The sequence below is a fragment of the Tachyglossus aculeatus genome, chromosome 16 (assembly GCF_015852505.1).
Source record: "Tachyglossus aculeatus isolate mTacAcu1 chromosome 16, mTacAcu1.pri, whole genome shotgun sequence".
NCBI classification, from domain to species: Eukaryota; Metazoa; Chordata; class Mammalia; order Monotremata; family Tachyglossidae; genus Tachyglossus; species Tachyglossus aculeatus.
In genome coordinates this window covers 5,554,663-5,577,673 of record NC_052081.1, presented here as the reverse complement: position 1 = coordinate 5,577,673, position 23,011 = coordinate 5,554,663, and the positions used below count along the sequence as shown (strand labels likewise).

Below are 23,011 nucleotides of genomic sequence, written 5' to 3'. Positions count from 1 at the left end.
GTGCTCTGCACACAATAAGTTCTCAATAAATACTATTGATTGACGTTATGCATGGGAGATGGTAGGGAGAGAAAGAGGAGTCAGGATAGGTATCTTTTTTAAATAAACTACTCTTTTTCTTTTTCATACTTTCAGGTCAGAAGACTCGGGGCTTGTCTTTAAGAAAATTGTCTACAGAGAGTATTTTGCAGATTTTTATAAGGAGAAACCACGGTCAGATATTTCAGGTAAGCCTAAAACATACCAACTTTGATTACAGTATCTGTCTAACTTTTCTATTACAGGCAAGCATAATTTCCATATTTACTTTTTGTTTTGCTGTAAGGAAAAGGGAAAGCAAGAGTTAAAATATAAGCTCCTTGTGGGGAGGGAGCCCGTCAATTTTTTTAATGGGATTTGTTACATGCTATTTACCAAGCACTGTTCTAAGCACTGGGGTAGATGCAAGTTAATCTGGTTGGATACAGTCCCTGTCCCACATGGGGGTTGGCTTGGAAGTCAGAAGGACCTGGTTTCTAATCCCAGCCCAGTACTAGTCTGCTGTGTGACCTTGGGCAAGTCACTTCACTTTTCTGTTCCTCAGCTATCTCATCTGTAAAATGGGGATTGAGACTGTGAGCCCCATGTGGGACAGGGACAGTGTCCAACCAGATGAGCATATCTATTCCAGTGCTTACTGCAATGCTGGAACATAGTGCTTAACAAATACCACAATTATTATTATGATCATCATTATCATTATTAGTATTATGAATTTAAGAAAGCGTTGAGAAGCAGTGTGGTTTAGTGGAAAGAGCATGGGCTTGGGAGTCAGAGGACGTGGGTTCTAATCCCAGCTCCATCACTTGTCTGCTGTGTGATCTTGGGTAAGCCACTAACTTCTCTGTGCCTTAGTTATCTTGTCTGTAAAATGGGGATTAAGACTGTGATCCCCATGGGGAACAACCTGAGTACCTTGTATCTACCCCTATGCTTAGAACAGTGCTCGGCACATAGTAAGCACTTAACAAATTCTATCATTATTATTATTATTATTATTATTATTATTATTATTATTAAAGGCAGTTAGAGATTTGAGCAGACTGTGGGGTAGAAGATCTCTTTGGCTCCACTAGTCCAGAGCTCTGCTCACAGTCAGTGCTTACTAACTACCACTGATGGATTCCAATTCCACCTTGATTTACTGCGAGATTTCCACAAAGGCTCTCAGCCCTCTGCTCTGGTCTAACACATGCTAATGGCAAGCAGCTAAAACTGGTAAAAGCATTTTGAAATGGAAACCCAAGATGTGACCTAAGGACCAAGATGTGGGTATGGAGGGATTTCTCAAGGAATTTGAATAAACGATGTCAAGCAGACTTTAAATATATATACATATATAATATATATGTGTGTGTATACATATATATTTCTTTTTTCCCCAGGACTTCTTGGGCCAACGATACTTGCTGAAGTGGGAGACATTTTAAATATCCATTTTAAGAATCTGGTTAACAAGCCTTTGAGCATCCACCCACAGGGAATTGCCTATGGAAAACTATCAGAAGGTAAGGAGAATTAAAAGCGGCAAGTTAAATGAACAGAATTGCCTGCCATTTGTTAAAGATTAGGCTCTCTGAATTTCCTCAGTAATGCACTATAATATGAAGGGTTCCACTACAGACTTATTTTAGCTCCAGGGACTCCTTACAGTAAGAGACTGTGGCATTAATCTGATTTACTTATATCTCCCCCAGCGCTTAGAACAGTGACTGGCACATAGTAAGAGTTTAACTGATTTTATCATTATTATTATTATTAGCTGCTCATTACCCCATTAGAAATTTTGGGGGTTGAGAAGACTCTGGTATGGGCTACAGTGATACTGTACTCAGCGGAGGGGATGGGGAGAGAGAGTGCATGCCAATCATTGTCGTATTTATTGAGCACGTACTGAGGGCAGAGCACTGTACCAAGCACTTGGGAGAGCACAATATAGTAGGACGGTATACGGCCCCTGCCTTTACGGAACATAAAATCTCACCATCTAGCAATCACACTTTGTTCAGCCCCGAGTAACAACAATCGGCATTCTTTTCTTCAAAGAGTGATGTATTTGAAGTCTCAACAATCCCTGTCCTAGTTTTAATAGTTTGCTTTGTTTATAGAAACTTCAACTTATATAACTTGAAGAGACTAGCTGGTCTATCCCCAAACTCTGGGTAGGTAAAAATCTAAGAACAATCTCCACTGATGTTGTAAAACTAAATCAATACTTCAAGTTCCCTCACCCGAACCCCAAAACAGCTGTTTTGTCAGATAAAGTGCTTGTCCCCTTTATGGACAATAAAGAAAATGCAATGAAGTGAATCAGATTGTGAAAGAGAAGGATTCAAAACTCCATTTCTAAGAACCATCCTTTGGTGTGGGGTTGTGGATAAGGGGGCTGTCAGTATATCATGAGAACCACAATGCACTTATTGTCATCAAAATTTGCCACGTCAGAATTGCAGCTACTGAGTGACTACACTAGTATTTGTGAATGAACTTTGGTTAAAGTGACTGGATTTTTCTGCAACTCAAAGTGGAAACATGCTTCAATTTCACTGTTCCCCTGGGTGGCAACATAATTTCTACCATAAATCGGCATCTGAAATATTGCAAGAAAAGACAAAATAATCCTCTTCGGCTCAATTTTTCCCAGGGAGGTCTATGCATTATTAATATCTATTTGATTTAAAGACAGCACTATTTTAAGCTTTGAACATCCTAAGATACCCTTAAATATTTCCTTGCACTGCATGAATAAGTTTATCAATGTGTAAGAATAAAACAAATTAATGGAAAAGAATATCATGAAAAGTGCTAACAAATTGTATTTTTTCATTAGTAGATATTTAACTTCTCAGGAGACGATTTTTCAATAAATAATACTATTTCCGTGTTATCACTACAGAGTCTTTTTCTAAATGGAAGAATACAAATTTTCCAAAAATCATCTCTTGAGATGCAGGCTATTTTAGCTTATTCTCCCGAAGTGGCACATATCATTTGGGGAGACAGTGAGACACAAGCTGGAAACTGGGGATATCCTATTGAAAGGGGAAGGTAATGCTCATCTAAATTCAGGTTCATTAAGTTTTGTTGAAATAGCTATTAGTTATGGCATCTATTGAGTGCTGAAAACAGTGAATACAAAATAAACTTGTAGATGCCATCCCAAGCTCACAATCTAGGTGAAGGGAGGGCAAGCATGTTGAAAAGACAAATAATTATAAACATTACAGAAAATAGGAGCATTTAAAAGTACAAAAGACCACAAACTAATGGTACAGGGGGTAAATAACCAATGAGCAGTCCTGATGTTCTGCCATAGTCCTTGGTTTTTGTGACCTACTGGAAAAAGCACAGACTTGGCAGTCAGGGGACTTGGGTTCTAATCCCCACTCCACTACTTGCCTGTTTTATGACCTTATCCTCCAACCCAGAATTTCTGTTTTGTTGTATTTCAAAATGTTTCTTCTACCTTTCTAAGTGTGGTGGGTGAAGCAGTTCTTTGATGACACTACTTTAAATGCTGTGTCCTGGAAAAGATAATTTGCCAATTGTATCTTGAAAGAGTAAACTCATTTCACCAAGGTAACTCCTTTAGTGCCGAAGACTTTAGTACTGAAGCAGCGTGGCTCAGTGGAAAGAGCACGGGCTTTGGAGTCAGAGGTCATGGGTTCAAATCCCGCTCCGCCAATTCTCATCATCATCAATCGTATTTATTGAGCGCTTACTATGTGCAGAGCACTGTACTAAGCACCACTTATCAGCTGTATGACTTTGGGCAAGTCACTTAACTTCTCTGTGCCTCAGTTACCTCATCTGTAAAATGAGGATTAAGACTGTGAGCCCCCCGTGGGACAACCTGATCTCCTTGTAACCTCCCCAGCGCTTAGAACAGTGCTTTGCATGTAGTACGTGCTTAATAAATGCCATCATTATTATTATTCATTCACTTATTCAATCATATTTATTGAGCACTTACTGTGTGCAGAGCACTACACTAAGCACTTGGGAAGTACAAGTTGGCAACATATAGAGATGGTGCCTACCCCACAGTGTTCCCTGACATACTCCTTAGCCTCAGTCCTCTTGTCCCTAGAGAGGAAAACTAGGATCTTAGTAAATAAAAACAGCTAGCTATAATATGACAACCATCAGTCTCTCCCAGTACTTTCAAGCTATTAAATAAATGTTTATGTTGATAATGACTCCTTTTTAAACTCCCTAAGAGTGAGAGAAAAAAAGGAGTTGACTTTAGAGAGTTTCATGTCTTAACCCTGGCTTCCGCATCTCCAGGGGCATCGTATGCCGACCGGACGGCTCCGTTTGAGAAGATGGACGATGCTGTGCTTCCGGGCCAACAGTTCACCTACGTGTGGAAGATCACGGAAGACGTCGGACCTACTGAGGCTGACCCGCCCTGCCTCACTCAGATCTATTACTCTCATGAAAATGTCATCCTGGACTTCAACTCTGGCTTGGTTGGAGCTCTGCTCATTTGTAAGAAAGGTAAAGGAAAAATGCTTTACTGAGGACTAGTTCGGAGCTCTTATTATGGTTTCAGCCTTTCATTGCTGGCAGGAGCCAATTTAAGGTTTCCTGACACAATCCAAGTACTGACTTATCCAAAGTCAAAATCTATCTGTGTGTGTGTCAGCTTGATTTTCCAGGTACTGATGATACAGGCCATTTGCTTCTCCTTTATCCTGCCTTTGCCCACTTCACAGTTCGTTAATGATTTTGAACGAAGAAGGTATAATATTGTATTCTGAAGTAGCTATTAAATCCTCCTGAGCCTGACTATCCCTGATGTTTTCCTCATCAATCAATGGTATTTTTTCAGTGCTTAATGTGGTGCAGAGTGCTGTACTAAGGAGAGTACAATTGAGTTGGTATATATGATCCCTGTACACACATACATTTTTTTATCAACAGCGCATTTGCTTGATTGGATCTTTTTTAAGTAGTGGTGATACCTTTGCATTTTGCCTTACTTGGGCTTCATAAACCATCATTGACTGTTCTGCTCACTTTAGCAGTTCGGGTTTTGTTTTTTCATTTTTTCCGAAAACCAATGAGATTGAGCATTCAAACAAACCAGCTGGAATGCCTTTCCTCCTAATCTGTACTTGAGATGAGCTTAAACTGCAGCGTTTTTGAGTTGGCTGGAAGAAAAAAATAGCTGCGAAAAAGATACGATTCTGCATCTACTCATTCCCAAGCAGAATTTTCTCTTTCTTGGCCCAAACCTGCAGTGTGCTGGAACCCAAGTCAAACTTTCCTTCCTACTGGCCACAGATAAACCCTTCTTCTCCATCAGAACTCAAAACTCCCTAAACTCGTAGCCTTCCTCTCTCATAGCCAATTCCCTTCTTGTAACCATTTAAGACCTTGGAAACCAATTTTCCCCTTGGGGACACAAACAAGCAGGTGGGTGGGGCCCATTCAAATTGCCAGAGAAGCAGACTGGTGTAGTGGATAGAGCATGGGCCTGATTCTAATCCTGGTTCTGCCACTTATCTGCTGTACGGTTGAGCAAGTCGCTTCACTTTTCTGTGCTTCCTCATCTGTAAAATGGGGGTCAAGACTATGAGCCCCATGTGGAACAGGGACTGTGTCCAATCTGATTACCTTGTAACTGCTCCAGTGCTTAGAACAGTGTTTGGCACAGGATAGGCGCTTAATAAATACCATTATTATTACTGAAACACTCAAACACCCCAGCCCTCTCAATACGACCTACTTCCCAGGAAGTATTCTGAATCAAAAGAGCACCAGAATGGCATTGTCCTCAGGAGAACTTTGTGTGTCCTCTTCCTGCCATTAACATCAGAAAATAAATTGAATCTTAGAGTAATTGTTTTGACCAATTTCTTAGAGTTGGCATTTGTACCGTGTGTGTGCTAGGTAATTCTAAAACAATAATGTAAAATAAGACTTAAATGTCAAAGCTCTGGGTATAGCCAAAGCTCTGGGTATAGCCGAATCATCTCTGAATTATTTAAAGCATTGTCAAGAGGTCCCCGGCCTATTAAAAATCAAGTGATTCGTACTACCTGCGCCATGGCGTCCAAGGGTCTGTTAGAAAGGAAAGCTATCAAAATAATATGAAATATTAAAATATCTCAAGTTTATATCCAGTTTGTGGATTACACCTGTTCCCTTGGATCAAATTGGAAGGGAATGAATTCCAACTATTTCCGAGTACCCAAAACCCAAAAGGTATCCAAGAGTGTATAGATATTTTTTCCTTAAATCGATGAAGCTTTTCTCTCTGGGTTGAATCAGTGACTTCTCAAGCCATTCAATATTGTGGCCATTAGAACATTTTTGTGGCTATCCCTTGTAAAATTTCAACTAATTAAGTGATTTAAATATGAATATTTCTGGGCACATAAACGTAACAAAATACATTCAAACATATCATTTCAAGGAGGATTGTGATTATTTTACTTGGTGGCTGCACCAAAATAATTAATAAGAATAATTATAGTACTTGTAATTATGGTACTATGTACCAAGTACTGTTCTAAGCACTGGGGTAGAAAAAAAGGTAGTCAGGTTGGACACAGTCTCTGCCCTACGTAGGACTCACATTCTTAAACCCCATTTTACAGATGAGGTAAATGAGGCCCAGAGAGGTGAAGTGACTTGCCCAAGGTCACACAGCAGACATGTGACGGAGCCGGGAATAGAACTCATGACCTTAGGACTCCCAGGACCATGCTCTATCCATTAAGTCAGCTGCTTCTCCAAAGTAAGCGGCTGCACTGACGAACCCTAGGCTAGTTAAGTGCCCCGTTATGAGCAGGGGAAAATAAATTAAAGGATCCAGCATCTGAGATCACCTGAACATTTCAAAACGTAGTAAACAATTTACAGGACGAGGGATTCAGAGAGGAGCCTATTGGTTCCACTCTGATTCTGCGGCTTAAAATACCCATCGACAAAATATTTACTTGCTGTTTTCTTGAGTAATTTTACTTACTAATGGAAGAATTGTGACGAATCCATTAGGTGTCGAGGAGGATCAGTGCATCAGGGCACAGAGAACTTTATTTTCATTTGTCCTGTTACAGCATTCACCTTCTTCAGACCCATACAAAGTTATTTCACTGAATTATCATTATTATTGTTATTATTATTATTAATAATGGGCTTTGTTAAGCACTTATTGTGGGCCGTGACTGAAGCACTAGGGTAGATACAAGATAATCAGGTCCCACATGGGACTCTTATGCCTCTGTTGCCTGTTCCAAGTATTTAATACAGGGCACTGCAACTAGAGGGTACTCAAAAAATACCTTTACTACTACATGTTGATTTTTGTGTGTGGGGGTCCAGTATTCCTTCAAGCAACGTTCAAGTCAGATGCGGCATAAAAAGGGGCTCGACAAAATGAAACCTGTTTCACTTCAAGTTCCCTACATTTTTTTTCTCAAAACTTCAATTTGGCACCCAATGAAAACGTCATTTGAAACTGTTTCTGCTGTCTCTCAAACTGAAATGCTTCCCTCTGATCCAGTTGCTTCCTGTCATGGCCAAAAGCTGGTCCCCTGTCCCCCCACTGCCCCTTGTTTCCTGCCCCTTGGGATCAGAACCCCAGAAGATCAGTTCTCCCTTTCTGAGAATGCTGCTTCCCTCATATCTCCACATCTTCTCACAGGAAGCCTGACTGAAGAAAAGACTCAGATCCTGTTTGACAAGCAGCAGGTGTTGATGTTCGCTGTGTTTGACGAAAGCAAAAGCTGGAAACCAACACCCTCTCTGATGTACACAGTAAATGGCTATGTCAATGGGACTCTGCCAGGTAATGCATGTGTTTTGTGGCATGGAAAGTATTTTCCTTTGTGAAATATTTTATCTCATAAAGGGGAGGGAGGGGGGAAGAATTCCTCAAAAGGGCTAGACTTTTTTTGAGGTCCTTTGCTTTACCCCATGAATCACTCTTTGAATGAATACATCTTTGCAGAAGCGGTGCCTTTTATTCCTTAATAAACCGAGTGTCTGGGAATCTTAGTTCTGTGTATGTTACATACAGAAAAATATTTTATTGCAACTGACTCATTTGGAACTACAGAAGTACTTAAATTTTTTTTAAAGTTAAGGTTAACATGAAAATTGCCTACATAAGCACTGAGCACAGTACTCTGCCCACAGTATGTGCTCAATAAATGCCACTGATTGATAAAGATCATTCTGACTGCAACCATTGTACTTGTTTTGATGTCTGTCTCCCCTCTTCTAGACTGTGAGCCCGTTGTTGGGTAGGGACTGTCTCTATTTGTTGCCAAATTGTACTTTCCAAGCGCTTAGTCCAGTGCTCTGAACACAGTAAGCTAAGCGCTCAATAAATACAACAGAATGAATGAATTTTCTTGGGCAAGAAGGGCCAGGTCCACTGTCATCATCATCATCATCATCATCAGTGGTATACCTTGAGCGCTTACTGTGTGCAGAGTACTGCATTAAGTGCATGGGAGAGTACCTTACAACAGAGGTGACCGATGACACATTCCCTGCCCACAGCAAGCGCACGGTCTACATTCCCTGCCTTGGCTAAGCCCGCACCCAGGACCCTGGGACACTGATGGATGTTGAAGTCCTCAAGACTGTAAGTCTCAAGTCCTCTAGACCATAAGCTTGTTGTGGGCAGGAAATGTTTCTGTTATATTGTTATAGTAGACTCTCCCAAGCACTTAGCTGGTGATCTGCACACAATAAGCACTTAATCAACACTCATAATTGAAATACCATTGATCCCTGACCCCAGAATACTCCTCCAGAGAGCACAGAGGCTTGGAAACCCCAACAATTCCTGGGGATCAGTCTTTTTGCTGTCTCAAGGAAGCATGGCCCTCTCTGGTTAGGGCTGTATGTTGCCTTTTCCACTGGAATGACATCTAGCTGAGCTGTTTGCAGACTAAAACAAGTGAGCAGAAATTCCATCTACGGAGAAGGCCTCATTCCAACCTGATCTGGTCCTTCTAGTTAGTCCAATCCTCAAGGACAAAGAGCCCTCTTTTCCCAGGACTACAACTTTCTGGACAAGATTTCATCTCTGCCTCCAGGAAAACTTCTCTGGTCCCCAATGAAGTTTGTTGACTCCCAACTCTGTTATTCTGAAGTGCAAATTCAGAGAAGCAGCATGGCTCAGTGGAAAGAGCCCGGGCTTTGGAGTCAGAGGTCATGGGTTCAAATCCCGGCTCTGCCAATTGTCAGCTGTGTGACTTTGGGCAAGTCACTTCTCTGTGCCTCAGTGACCTCATCTGTAAAATGGGGATGACGACTGTGAGCCCCCTTTGGGACAACCTGATCACCTTGTAACTTCCCCAGCGCTTAGAACAGTGGTTTGCAAAAAGTAAGCGCTTAATAAATGCTATTATTATTATTATTATTACATTTATGGGTATGTTTGAGAGGCTTCACGGTGGGAATTCGGTTTGATCTCTAGGTGGCAGCAAAAATCGTCTTGTAATTCCACCTGTTGCATGATTTTTTGATTCCGCCTTCTCATTTGAATATTAAAGACTCATTCTCAGTGAATCTGAATTTAGTTCCGCCCCTCTCTCTTCATTGACTTTAGGGAACTAAGATTCAGTGGGCCAAATTCCCCCTTTAAACTTGCTTCCAATTAGTACACTGTTGTGCAAATAATTTCCTCTTTATTTAACGTTCGTAAATTGTCCTAATCACACCAACCTACTTCAAAAGGTTGTCAGGAATAATAATAATAATAATAATGACATTTATTAAGCGCTTACTACATGCAAAGCACTGTTCTAAGTGCTGGGGAGTTTACAAGGTGGTCAGGTTGTCCCATGGGGGGCTCACAGTCTTAATCCCCATTTTACAGATGAGGGAACTGAGGTCCAGAGAAGTGAAGTGACTTGCCCAAAGTCACACAGCTGACAATTGGCAGAGCCGGGATTTGAACCCGTGAACTCTGACTCCAAAGCCCGGGCTCATTCCACTGAGCCACGCTGCTTCTGAATAGTGCAACAAAAGTATTATGAAATCTTTGACAAATGCGAATCTTACATAGGTATGAAATGCCAGTTCAGCTAAACTAAATCCTCACATCCCCTCACCCCAACCCATTATTTATTTTCCTTTAGAGGAATACATACTTTAAGCCCCCTTATGCCTTCTGTTACAAGCACTTAAACTTCAGAACAAGCATGGGGGTGCCCACATTTTGCAAGGATTCCCTGAGAGAAGCATTGCATTGCATTTGTAACTCCAGATGAAGGAAAAACCTTTGCATAAGGACATTTTTTTTCTTACTGGTCTTAGCCACGCCTGCCTTGCTAGTTGGCTAAAAGTGGGATTTTGCTTTAGATTTTTCCTTGCCATTTAGTGCTGAGGGTTCACAAAGCATTAGGTTGAGACTGTACTTTATAGAAAGCTGTATGGTCAGAGGGTCAGGGCATGGTTAACTGAGCGAGCCATCTAACTAATCCATCAAGGCGTCTGTGTGACTGTCAAGTACTACAAAGCCTCCTCAACCAGCTGCTGGCTCATCTACATTGTAAGCTAGTTGTGGGCAGGGAACATGTCTACCAACTCTGATATCTGTCCTCTCCCAAGCTTTAAGTATAGTGCTCTGCACACAGTAAGCGCTCAATAAATACCATTGATTGACTTATTACCAGCCTGCCTGAACTCTGGGAACAGCCCTGAGTCCCACTGCAACCTGACAGCAGCGGGACTGCCACTAGAAAAACTCAAAATTCAATCTGTCAATCATATCTGGACACCTGGAGCAGACTCTGAAGTGGGAATGTTGACATGTGCTTTCAGAAATATTAATCGCATAGGCACAAGGCAATCTCTGCTAACATAAGACTGACAAGTAGAGGTGGTTTGTCCTGGGTATACGTGTGAGTGTGTGTGCGTAAAGAGAGGAAAATCTTGTCTTAAGGTGATGTTGCAGTGACACTTGCTCTCTGTATGTGAATGTGGCTAGATTTGAGCCCCCTCCTTCCTGTCCCCCCTCGATCCCCCCGCCCTACCTCCTTCCCCTCCCCACAGCACCTGTATATATGTTTGTACAGATTTATTACTCTATTTCACTCGTACATATTTACTATTCTATTTATTTTATTTTGTTAATATATTTTGTTTTGTTGTCTGTCTCCCCCTTCTAGACTGTGAGCCCGTTGTTGGGTAGGGACCGTCTCTACATGTTGCCAACTTGTACTTCCCAAGCACTCAGTACAGTGCTCTGCACACGGTATGCGCTCAATAAATACGATTGAATGAATGAATGAATGAATTCGAGTCAAAACGGAAATTTTCCATTTTGAAAATTCCTTGCAAAGGATACTCCTAGCACCGCCTTCCTGACACACTCAATTCATGGTTATATGGAGAGAATCAATTTCAGCTATATCTGCTAATCTAATAAGAGGGGGCTTGAAGCTAGGGAGTAGAAAGCAAGTCAGACTGTTGAGAATAAAAGCAAGCAAGATGGTGTGGAGGGGCAGAATACAACGGGGAGTTCTCATGGGTTCATCGCCAATGCCAGCCCTGGCCAGAGGAGAGAGTCCCCAGAACTCACAGTCACGGTCTGGTTCTCATCGGCTCTGAGAAGGGCCGCATTTTGCCTCATTCCCCTCCATGGCGGGCCTCTCTGGCAATCCCCAAATGTCCAGGGGTAAGAGGTATCAGGGCCAGCGGCCCCCGTCCCGCCCACTGCCCCTTTTCTTTCTCTTTCAGATATACAAGCCTGCACCCAGGACCACATCAGTTGGCACCTGATCGGGATGAGCTCCGGGCCGGAGCTGTTCTCCGTTCATTTCAGCGGGCAGGTCCTGGAGCACCAAGGCCACAAGCTCTCCACCTTCAACCTCGTCGGCTCGACGGCTTTCACGGCCAATATGACCGTGAGCCATGAGGGGAGGTGGATGATCTCTTCTCTCATCCCAACTCACATGGAAGGCAAGGAGATTCATCCGGAGCCGGCGGCGGAGGCTGGTCTCGCCCTACATCAAAGACTTTGGGCTCTGTCACCCCGTGCTGGGCATGTCCGTTTGCCATTCTCTCAAATTTTGGGGTGCCTAATTGCACTTGGAAACTCGAGTAGGAGATTCACACCCCAGGAAGCTCTATCAACTGTCTAGAAGCTTCCTTTTTTTTTCAAATGGTATTTGTTAAGCACTTATTATTCACTCAGTCGTATTTATTGAGCGCTTACTGTGTGCAGAGCACTGTACTAAGCGCTTACGTGCCAAGCACTATTCCAAATGCTAGGGCAGATACAAAGTAATCAGGTTGGACATAGTCCATATCCCACAAGGGGCTCATAGTCTTCTTCCCCATTTTACAGAGGAGGTAACTGAGGCCCAGAGAAGCTAAGTGATTTGCCCAAGGTCACGAAGAATCGTCCTCGAGGCTTACTCTCCAGACATTGCAGTAGTATCAGTGTTTCCTAAGGATTTACCTTGCTCAGAGGTTCTCAGTGCTGGGGAAATTACACAAAAAGAATAGATGAATCCTAACACAGTTCCTACTTTTTTTTGAAAATCTGGCCGTGAGAATCAACAGCACAGCTTAGGAAAGGGTCCTGCCCTGGAGAAAAACTGCATGTTTCTTGAGGGAAGAGATTATGTCTACTAACTCTGTTGTACACTCCCAAGTGTTCAGTACAGTGTTCTGCACACAGTAGGTGCTCAATAAGGTTCTGAGGTCCTCAAAAATCAATCAGTCAATCAGTCATATTTATTGAGTGATTCCTGTGTGCAGAGTACTAAGCGCTTTGGAGAGTACACTATAACAGAGTTAGTAGACATGTTCCCTGCCGAAGAAGAGTTCAGATGTCAATCATATCCCCATTCTATGAAGAGCTTCTTAAATTCTCCAGATTTCAGCCCTCCCACCATCACAGACTTCCTAAAAACCCACCTCCTTCCAGAAGCCTTCAATGATTAACTACCAGCACCCCTAGTCAAATCCACCCAACATCCACCATTTACACTTACGTAATTATTCTCAACCTCAGCCTTTGGTCATATAGGGGCAAGCTATCACACTTTCAATTATTTATTCTAATATTTCTTTCTATTTTAGTTCAACTCCCTAACTGATCCTTGCTTTTCCTACTGTTCCCACTATTTGTCAATGCTTCTATGTCTATCTGTATGCTGGTGAGTAATTCCTTGTACTTCTGTTGTACTTTCCCAAGGACTTGATATAATGCCTGGCAATCAGATGTTCAATAAATGTGATGAGTACTACTACTACTTTCAAAACACTGGGAAGGAGAATTGTAAATTGGACAAACAAAACAATATTAGAGTGCTTGGCTCCTTTTCCCCCTAATCTTACCACCGTCCTCTGTGTGTTCCCAACCAGCTGGAATGGGTGGTTACCTCCGTGTGAAACTCTGCAACAAACCAAACAATGGCCCTAAGAAAATCTCCCATTCTGAAAGACGCCAAATGAGGAAACGGACATACTTCATCGCTGCTGAGGAAGTTATGTGGAACTACGCACCCATGAACAAAAAGCAGTTGGATCAGTAAGTCAGTAGAGTTGGTGGATGAAGAGATGGCCTGCTTCAAGCAGCAGATGAAACTGGTTTATATTTTAGCTTATCCATCTCAGGAACCTTCAAGTGGAAGAAGGTTGGAGAACGTGGAGAGTTTGGGAAATAGGTAGTAATAGTAGGGGAGGAGTTTGGAGAAGTGAGAAGCCCAAGAAATTCCAGCCTTATGCTATAAAAGAAAGTGCAAGGTTTCTCTCAGAGCAAGGTGGCACAACATCAAATCCTGGAAAGCTTGGCCCCTCTCAGTAGAGTCACTGTTGTTTCAAGCCGCAGATATGGGTCCCGAAGTTTTTTGCATGCTCCAAAAGATTCCTCTTAAGAGAAAATGTGATGATTTTTCATTGTGTTTTTATTTGGAGAAACTATACATCTCAGCGCTTCGACAACATCTCCAGCCAAACTGGGAAGATATATAAGAAGGTTGTCTACAAACAGTATCAGGATGCCTCTTTCACCAAGCACCTGGAAAACAGCAAGCCCCAGGGATCTGGAATATTGGGCCCTATTATCAGAGCCCAGATCAGAGATACAATCCAGGTGAGCGACGGGGGCGGGCAGTGCCATGGATCGGTTTGAGGAGTCCGACCCTAGTCCCGACTCTCCATTAATCCCCCTAACAGGACCCCATCCAGAGGGTGAGTGGCAGAATGTAGCTGGTCCCACTTTGAGGGAATTTTGCCGCTAAGGGTGGAGATTAAGCGTATCTGACACTGAACTGGGACGGTCTCTGTTTTACATCCTTGTAGATCGTGTTTAAGAACTTGGCCAGCCGCCCCTATAGCATCTACCCTCATGGGGTGTCGCTTTCCAAGAGTGAAGAAGCAGCGTCCTACCCTGTGGAGGCCTCAGGTCTGAATCTTGGTTAACTTCACGGATGAATGTCAGTGCTGCTTACCCTTTGGGAGTAAGCCGCGAAAGCAAGTTGTCTCTGGTGTGAAAATGGGCTGGTTGGTGGTGATGGTAGTAGCAGTAGTAAGACTTAAAAATCACTGTGGACAGGGAATGTGTCTGTTATATTGTTATACTGTACTCTCCCAAGCACTTTACTCTTTACTGTACTCTCTCTGCACTTACTGTGTGAAATCGTATTTATTGATACTCGCAGTAGTATTTATTAAACACTTGCTGTGTGCAGGGCACCATACTAAGTGCTGGGAGAGAATACACAGTTGGGACTTAGACATGGTCCCTGCCCCTCAGGGAGCTCCCGATCTAAAAAGAAGGTGGGGTTGGGGGAGGTGGGCAATCGAGAATGCAGGAGCACAACAGCTGCCCAAACCACTTGAAGACATGGCAACTTGGACGTCTCCTGACGTCTGAGAACTGCCAGTGTTTAGGGGAAAGACATGTTGTTTGCCTGGGTTCAGCCCAGTCCCCTGTGGGTCTTGGGCCCACCCTGTGGACACTTACCTTATCCCTCCCTATATGCATGTGCAGGCCTGCCGAAAAAAGACCCCAAATGTTTCAGTGAACCACTGAAGGTAACTGTCTAAGTACAGGCTTAGAGCTTAGTTGTGTGACTTTGGGCAAGTCACTTAACTTCTCTGTGCCTCAGTTACCTCATCTTTAAAATGGGGATTAAAACTGTGAGCCCCCCCCCACCTGGGACAACCTGATCACCTTGTAACCTCCCCAGTGCTTAGAACAGTGCTTTGCACATAATAAGCGCTTAACAAATACCATCATTATTATTATTATGTTAGCTAATAGTCCTCAATTGATGCCATTGGTGGATGGATGGATGGATGGATGGATGGATGGATGGATGGATGGATGGACTGATGGAAGGGGACACTGCTAGTTAGGATATTAGAGCTGTGGGGAGGGGCACGAAAGCCTACCCAGGTAACCAGAAGACTCATAAAAGTCACTCGCCAGAAATGATTTCCACATTACAGAAAAGCCATCAGGAATATACTTTTCTTCAGGCAACGGCACTCTGAACAGAGCAGTCCAGCCAGGAGAAATCTACACCTATCAGTGGAACATCCTGGAGTCCGATGAACCCTCCGAGAAGGATGCTCAGTGTGTCACAAGACCTTATTACAGCGCAGTGGATGTCACCAGGGACATCGCCTCTGGCCTGATCGGGCTCCTTCTGATCTGCAAGAGCCGGTCCCTGAACGAACAGGGCGGACAGGTACAGTGTTCTGGCAGTAACCCTGCAGAGAGGCTGAACATTTGTCAAGCAGGGGAATAGCTCCTGAACCAGAGAGTAGATTGGATTTGAATTCTGCACACCTAAACTTATTTCCCAAAAAACTGTTCCAGAATTTGGTCACCGAGTGTTAGCAAATTTAGGTAATTGGCGCTGTTTTAGGATTGGCACCTGTATTCCTTAATGTAAAGACAGAAAATAATTTGGCCCATTGCCTTTTAGGAGAAGTTTCATTGGGGAACTGAACATATAATAGTAATAATGTTTATTGTGGTATTTGTTAAGTTATTACCCTTTGCAAAGCACTGGGCCAAAAGCTGGGGTAGATAGAAGTTCCTCGGGGTGGACACAGTCCCTGTCCCACATGGGGCTTTCAGCCTAAGGGGAGAGAGAGGACAGGTATTTAAATCCCATTTTATAAAAGAGGATATTGAGACACAGAGAAGTCAAGTGCCTTCCTCAAGGTCACCCAGCAGACAAGCAGCAGATCATCATTCTGATACAGTTTTACTAATAACTTGAGATCATCTGTCCATAAAAACTTACTCTGTTTCGTGCAGAGTGGAAATTATTCTCTGCATGCACCGAGGACAGATGAGTTAAAGTTGCTCATTACAGAATTCCCTTGATCAAATGGATATACCTGGGACTTGGCATTCCCCACCATAGACAATAAGAGGTGATGGACCCAAATCAGCAATGGGTCCTGTATCCCTGAAAAGTCTAAATATCTGCAACATCTGGAAAAGAACAGACATGGAGAGGACTAGCTCTTTCCTGCAGCTCCTCACCCCCTATTTTTTTTTAACCAGTTGGGATATGGCTGTGCAATTCCCCGCAATGAGGAAATACCAAAGTTCACTTTTTTTAATCTCCCAGGCTACTTCAGTGCTACTCTCTTCCCATTACCAATGCAGCAGTGGCAATCTTTGAAACTGTGGTTTGCGGTTCAGCGAAGCTATTACTTCAAGTGAACCAGAATTTGTGATTCAAAGTTCTTATCCCCATAAATAAATTATTACTGTTAATTCTGTCACCACCTCTAGACTGTAAGCTCACTGTGGGCAGGGAACATGTCTGCCAACTGTTGAACTCTCCCAAGTGCTTAGTACAGTGCTCATAGTGCACATAGTAAGCACTCACTAAATACCACTGATGATGAGGAGGATAAAATACAGTTGAAGAGGCTGTGGGGCAGGGACTGTGTCCAACCTGATTATCTTGTATCAAATCCTGTGCTTAGTACAGTGCTTGACACATAGTAAGTACCTAACAAGTACTCCTGTTCTCCCTCCTACTTAAGTCTGTGAGCCTTATGCAGGATAGGGATTGTGTCCAATCTAATTCACTTGTATCTACCCCAGTACTTAGAACAGCATTTGACACATAGTAAGCGCTTACCAAATACCATTAAAAAGTGCTATAATTATTATGACTTCTACCAGAGAGAGATAATGATGGCATTTATTAAGCACTTGACTGTGGGTCAAACCTTAAGCTATATCTAAAATAATCAGATCAGATACATGTAGTCTCTATCCCAGAGGAGGGAGAGGTGGGTATCTTATTCTGATTTTGCAAATCAGGAAACTGAGGCACAAAGCAGTTAAGTGACTTGCCCAAGTCCTCATAGCAAACGGCAGAGCCGGGACCCATTGTCTCCTGACTCCCCTTCTTTTGCTTTGCTTTGCTGTCTGTCAAATCAATCAATCAATACTGAGTGCTTACTATCTGCAGAGGCACTGTACTAAGCGCTTGAGAGAGTACAAGATAACAGAATTAACAGTCACATTCCCTGCCCATAACGAGTTTACAGTCCAGAGGCCCTTACAATCCTAGGAAGAACTCAGTTTTATGTCAGGAGAACCTCTCTGTAATGTAGAGACTCTGTGATACAACTTGGCTGTTGGCTTTCAGATTAAAGTAGATCTCGAACAGCAAGCTGTGTTTGCCGTCTTTGATGAGAACAAGAGTTGGTACATCAAGGACAATATCGATAAGTTAAGCCAAGACCCTGCCAGCATCAAACGAGACGATCCCAGGTTCTATGAGTCGAACGTGATGAGCAGTAAGTAGATGCCCCGTTCATTCTTGAGATTTTTCACCTAGGTGGTAGGAATTCACTATGGCCCTTGTCGAAGGCGGAGAGGAAGGAGGTGGGCCAATTATCGCTCGAGATTCCTTCCAGTCCTCTATGAATGGCGTGAGAGCAAACTGACCTGCCCAGGGCTGCTAGAATCCATCCTCCTAGCTGAAGTTCGGGGGTCGGGTACGAAGAACATCTATAAAGCCTTAGCTCGTTGCTTCTTGAAGGGTCCGGGTGGCGGGGGGGGGGGGCGGGCACGACTATATTTAAGGGCCGCTGGGAGACTGGTGGTTTGGCAACCTTTTGTTTCGTTTCAGCCATAAACGGCTTTGTGCCCGAGAGTCTTCCAGTCCTGGGATTTTGCTTTGACGATGTCATCCAGTGGAACTTCTGCAGCATAGGCTCCTGGAACACGATTGTCACCGTTCACTTCACCGGACACTCCTTTTGGTATGAAGGGAGACCAGAAGACGTCCTGACTCTCTTCCCCATGAGTGAAAAATCCGTTACCGTCCCAATGGACAATGTTGGTAAGTAGAATGGCATGGGTACTTTGTTCATGTTTTAACTCCTACAGCGCTCTGCCTCCACATCACTCTAACAATCGTGTCTCAGTTTCCCCCTACATATTCAACCATGCCCACAGATTTTCTTGTTACAACTGGCCAGTTGGGAAGTGGCAGAGGTGTGGAAGCACAGGAGTCTGGGGGACATATGGAGAGGGAGGCGTCCTTGGCGGGATGGAGGGTAGTAGAATTCCTTTCTGGTGCCCAACAAAGTGGCAGTGGCTCCTGAATTGATAGGACAAGCCGGCTTCTACCCAACTCTGCTTCATGCACACATCTCCACTCGCAACAGCAAAACTGGAGCATAAGTGACTGTCTCCATGCTGTGTGCCTCTTCCTTCTTACTTGAGGCCATAAAGGCCATAAGAAACACCCTTACTGGAGAAAACAGCGTGATCTTCTGGAAAGGACTGGGGGGTCAGGAGATCAGGGTTCTAATCCCAGTTCTGCCACTGGTCTGCAGTGTGACCTCTGGTAAATCACTTAACCTCTCTGTGCCTCAGTTTCTTAAGTGACCATCCCTGCTTCTTTCTTAGTACATAAGAGCATAAGAATGCTTCTGTTCTACTTACGGTCGGATAGTATGGGAAGAAGCTGCTGCTTCTGGAACTTAATAACTGGAATTGGGCTTAGAGCAATGCTGATCCCCAATCTGGATTGCACTGAACTCACTGAGCATAGAGTATTGATCTGGTTTAGGCAGACCCAGCTTGACTTTACCTGACATCCGGGCAGACGAGGGAGATATTGGCGGGTCAATCCTGAGCACGTGCACTGCTAACTTTGGATGGACTCAGGACCAGTCCTGCAGGCGATGACACTAGAAATTGAATGGCAGTCCAGCCAAAGTTGGCACCCGTGGGCTAATGGGAAGAAGTCACGGTGCCAGGATGCCACCCCATACCTATAAGTAACCAAGCTCTGCCCAAACACAGGTCTTTTTTCAGCGGAAAGGACAAGCCAACCCCACTCGGAGCTTTCGCTTCTAGGATATTCATTTGTTCAATTGTATTTATTGAGCGCTTACTGTGTGCTAAGCACTTGGAAAGTACAATACAGCAGTAAATTATTGGTCATGAGGTATGCTCACCCTTTTATAGATGGCATTGGGTCTTTCTGGCAGACACCTTTGACACCCACTTTTTATGGTGTTAGTTAAGTGCTTCCTGTATGCCAGGCACTGAACTAAGCACTGGGGCAGATACAAGCTAATCAGGCTGGACACAGCCCATGTCTCACATGGGGCTCACAGTCTTAAGCCCCATTTTACAGATGAGGTAACTGAGACACAGAGAAGTGAAGTGACTTGCCCATGGTCACCCAGCAGACAAGTGGCACAGCTAGGATTAGAACCCAGGTCCTTCTGACCCCCATGTCCATGCTCTATCCACTAACCCACACTGCTTCTCATCAAATCAACCCTCTTCATGTTGGTAATAACGAGCTCTTATTAACCCAAGACGCAGTTTCTTGAAATGCAATAAATGGAGACTCGCACCGCTCAAATCTAATTACAAAGGTCAGACCCCAGAAAAGAACATATTCCAGCCATGATTTTAATTCTTAAATCTCTATGACTTCAGGTGTTATTTTTATAACATTGGAATTGCCAATTTACAGGTTACTTCACTTCTTTGTTTTGTTCGCCTCTAGACTGAAAGTTAGCTATGGGCGGGAAATATTTCCGCTAATTCTGTTGTATTGTACTCTCCCAAGTGCTTAGTATAGTGCTCTGCACACAGTAAGCACTCAGCAAATACTACTGATTGATTAGGCCTCACTGGTTTGCTTGATTCCTCCTCTCCTACTATAGTGGGGAAGGAACTGTTGCTAGAAAATTGTCGTCTTGAGCCTGATTCCTGTTTACTGTATGTTTGATGTTCTATACCTGTATCTGCTTTTGCAGGAATCTGGATGTTATCGTCCATGGGCTCCAATGAGGGGAACCGGAGTGTGGGGCTGAGATTTAGGGTCGTCAAATGTATAAGGAACGAGAAAGATGAGGCAGTTGAATTCACATTGAAGAAAACTGATGGTGGGAAACCCTCTAAACCAGAAAACAAGGGAGAAAATGAAGGGCAAAATGGGGATGACTTAGACTATCAAGACGAGTTGGCTTCGAATTATGGATTTGATTTTGTCAAAATGAATTTGCTGCAAGAGGAAGGAAACGAGTTACTCGGTATCCGGGCTCAGAAGAACAGCTCCCGGAGTCCTGAAACATCTCCTGGCTTTGATCAGTCTTCTCCACATAACGGGAGGAGCTCTCTGGCTGATGGCCTGTCAGAGCCTCAGACTTCTTCCCTTCATCTCGCCTTCCCGACAGCCAGGAATCTTCCCCAGGGTCTCCCGGGAGCAGGCGGGCATTCCATCGTAGAACGCTCTCTAGCAGGGAATTCTGTGCTCCCTTCTGACCATCAGGAGGGCACCCCGGCTTTAGAAGTGAAAGAGGTGGGATTGTTTCCTGATGGGGAAGCAATGCGGCAGGAAAATATTGAGGAGAAAGGTGGTCAAGCAGGGACTGAGATGTCCCGAGTTTCCAATAATATGACTTTAGAAGAGGAAGGCGGTAATGAGTCAGAAAGACACTGTCTCCCTCAGTTAGAAATAACCTCAGCTAGCTCTTCAGAAGGCGTCACATCAGAAGATTCTTTGTTCCGCAGCGGTGTCCCTCCATCCTCCGGGCTAGGAGCAAAGGGACACCCGCCCCATCATCTTATACTCTCAAAATGGAAGAATCCAACTAAGAAGCCCGTTGAGAACTGGGACCTAGGCTCTGAGAAAGAGGGCTCGAAAACCATTGAACGTACAGATGAAGGCGGGTCATTCGACAAGCTCCCCAACAGCCCCCAGTACGCCTCTAATAAGCCCAGTAAGCCTTCTGATCACCCAGAACTCCAAGGGAGCAAACCCAAAATAAAATATGAAGAGGAAAGAGATGGTGGGACTAGTCAGTTAAGGCCGCCCGTGGCCCTCATTAGGACTCGAAAACAGAACAGCAGTAAACCAGCACCCCATTCTGCAATATCCCCAAAGGATTTCACCGCACAGCAGGAACATGGATTTGACGACACATTTCTGCAGCCTGGACTTAATCACCCACCCTCCCTCAATGAGTCTGCTCTGCCGTCCCCATCGCTAGACATTCATCTGACCTCCCCGTCTCCCCAGATGGATCAGCGTCAGCCATTGCCTTTTTCTGAGCTAATCTTCCAGCCAGAGGCTCTTGATCAGCTGTCCCCATTGCTGGACCTAATTCAGACAAGCCAACCACAAGAGTTTAATCAGACAATGCCCCCCATCATTAGGATGAATGAAACACCCTCGACTGTGTCATCTGGGCTCACTAACACGCCAATGCCAAGGCAACTGAAGACCGAAATTGCAGTGAGCTGGAGCAAAAGTGATGGGGATTATAGCAAACGGGTTGGAAGGCAGGAAACTAAGGGCAATAATGAAGCACTGGCTGATGATGACCACAGTGACCCTTATCAAAATGACAGTAGGCGCAATAAAGAGTCCTTCCCCCTTTCTAATTTGTTCTTTCACGGCAATCATGGAAACCAAAGGTATTACTACATTGCTGCTGAGGAAGTACTTTGGAACTATTCAGTATTTCAGGAAAGGTTGGTTAACTGTCTTATTTCTTTATGGTATCTTTGAAGGGCTTCCCCTCTCAGCGTTGCACCTGGAGTTTCCAGTTATCTCCCAGTCTTGACTATGGGAGGGAGAGTCAAGCAGAGGCATTTCCATGTTGCCAATTTGTACTTCCCAAGCGCTTAGTACAGTGCTCTGCACATAGTAAGCGCTCAATAAATACGATTGATGATGATGATGATTTCCATTCCTAGGTTGGGCAGTGGCTAGCGAATAGAAGGCAATCTGCTAGGAGGCCTTCCCAGCTGAGCCCCTTCCTTCCTCTCCCCTTTGTCCCCCCTCCATCCCCCCATCTTACCTCCTTCCCTTCCCCACAGCACCTGTATATATGTATATAAGTTTGTACATATTTATTACTCTATTTATTTATTTATTTATTTTACCTGTACATATCTATTCTGTTTATTTTATTTTGTTAGTATGGTTGGTTTTGTTCTCTGTCTCCCCCTTTTAGACCGTGAGCCCACTGTTGGGTAGGGACTGTCTCTATATGTTGCCAACTTGGACTTCCCAAGCGCTTAGTACAGTGCTCTGCACACAGTAAGCGCTCAATAAATACGATTGATTGATTGATTGATTGCTACAGGTCAAAACTAACCTGAGGCTGGGCAGCAGAGGCATGGGAGTGATTTAAGAGTGGAGACTCAGGACTCTCTATGGATACACTACCAGAACGGTTGCAGATGCAGGTGGGGGGTTCTGGGAGAGATGTGTCCATGGCATCGCTACAGGTTGGAGACGACTCGATGGCCTAAGACAAGTTAAGTGCTTACCATGTGCCAAGCACTGTATAAGATGTAAGCTAATCAGGTTGGACCCAACCCACGTCCCGCACGGGGCGCGCAGTCTCAACCCCCATTTTACAGATTAGATAACCGAGGCACAGAGAAGTTAAGTGACTTGCCCAAGGTCACACAGCAGACAAGTAGCAGAGCTGGGATTAGAACTTTCCTTTCCTTTCTCAT

The 23,011-nt window shown here is 43.9% G+C and overlaps 1 protein-coding gene across 1 annotated transcript in view; it reads left to right on the top strand.

The window, feature by feature from the left end:
• F5 (coagulation factor V) overlaps positions 1-23,011 on the top strand; it is a 41,235-nt gene that overhangs the window by 4,061 nt on the left and 14,163 nt on the right. Inside the window, exons 2-13 of the mRNA XM_038757868.1 lie at positions 136-227; positions 1,425-1,547; positions 4,327-4,539; positions 7,697-7,840; positions 11,752-11,973; positions 13,387-13,552; positions 13,939-14,116; positions 14,326-14,428; positions 15,508-15,719; positions 17,655-17,805; positions 18,141-18,353; positions 20,296-22,015. Coding sequence (XP_038613796.1) covers positions 136-227; positions 1,425-1,547; positions 4,327-4,539; positions 7,697-7,840; positions 11,752-11,973; positions 13,387-13,552; positions 13,939-14,116; positions 14,326-14,428; positions 15,508-15,719; positions 17,655-17,805; positions 18,141-18,353; positions 20,296-22,015 — 3,537 coding nt within the window. The remainder of the gene's footprint in view (positions 1-135; positions 228-1,424; positions 1,548-4,326; positions 4,540-7,696; positions 7,841-11,751; positions 11,974-13,386; positions 13,553-13,938; positions 14,117-14,325; positions 14,429-15,507; positions 15,720-17,654; positions 17,806-18,140; positions 18,354-20,295; positions 22,016-23,011) is intronic.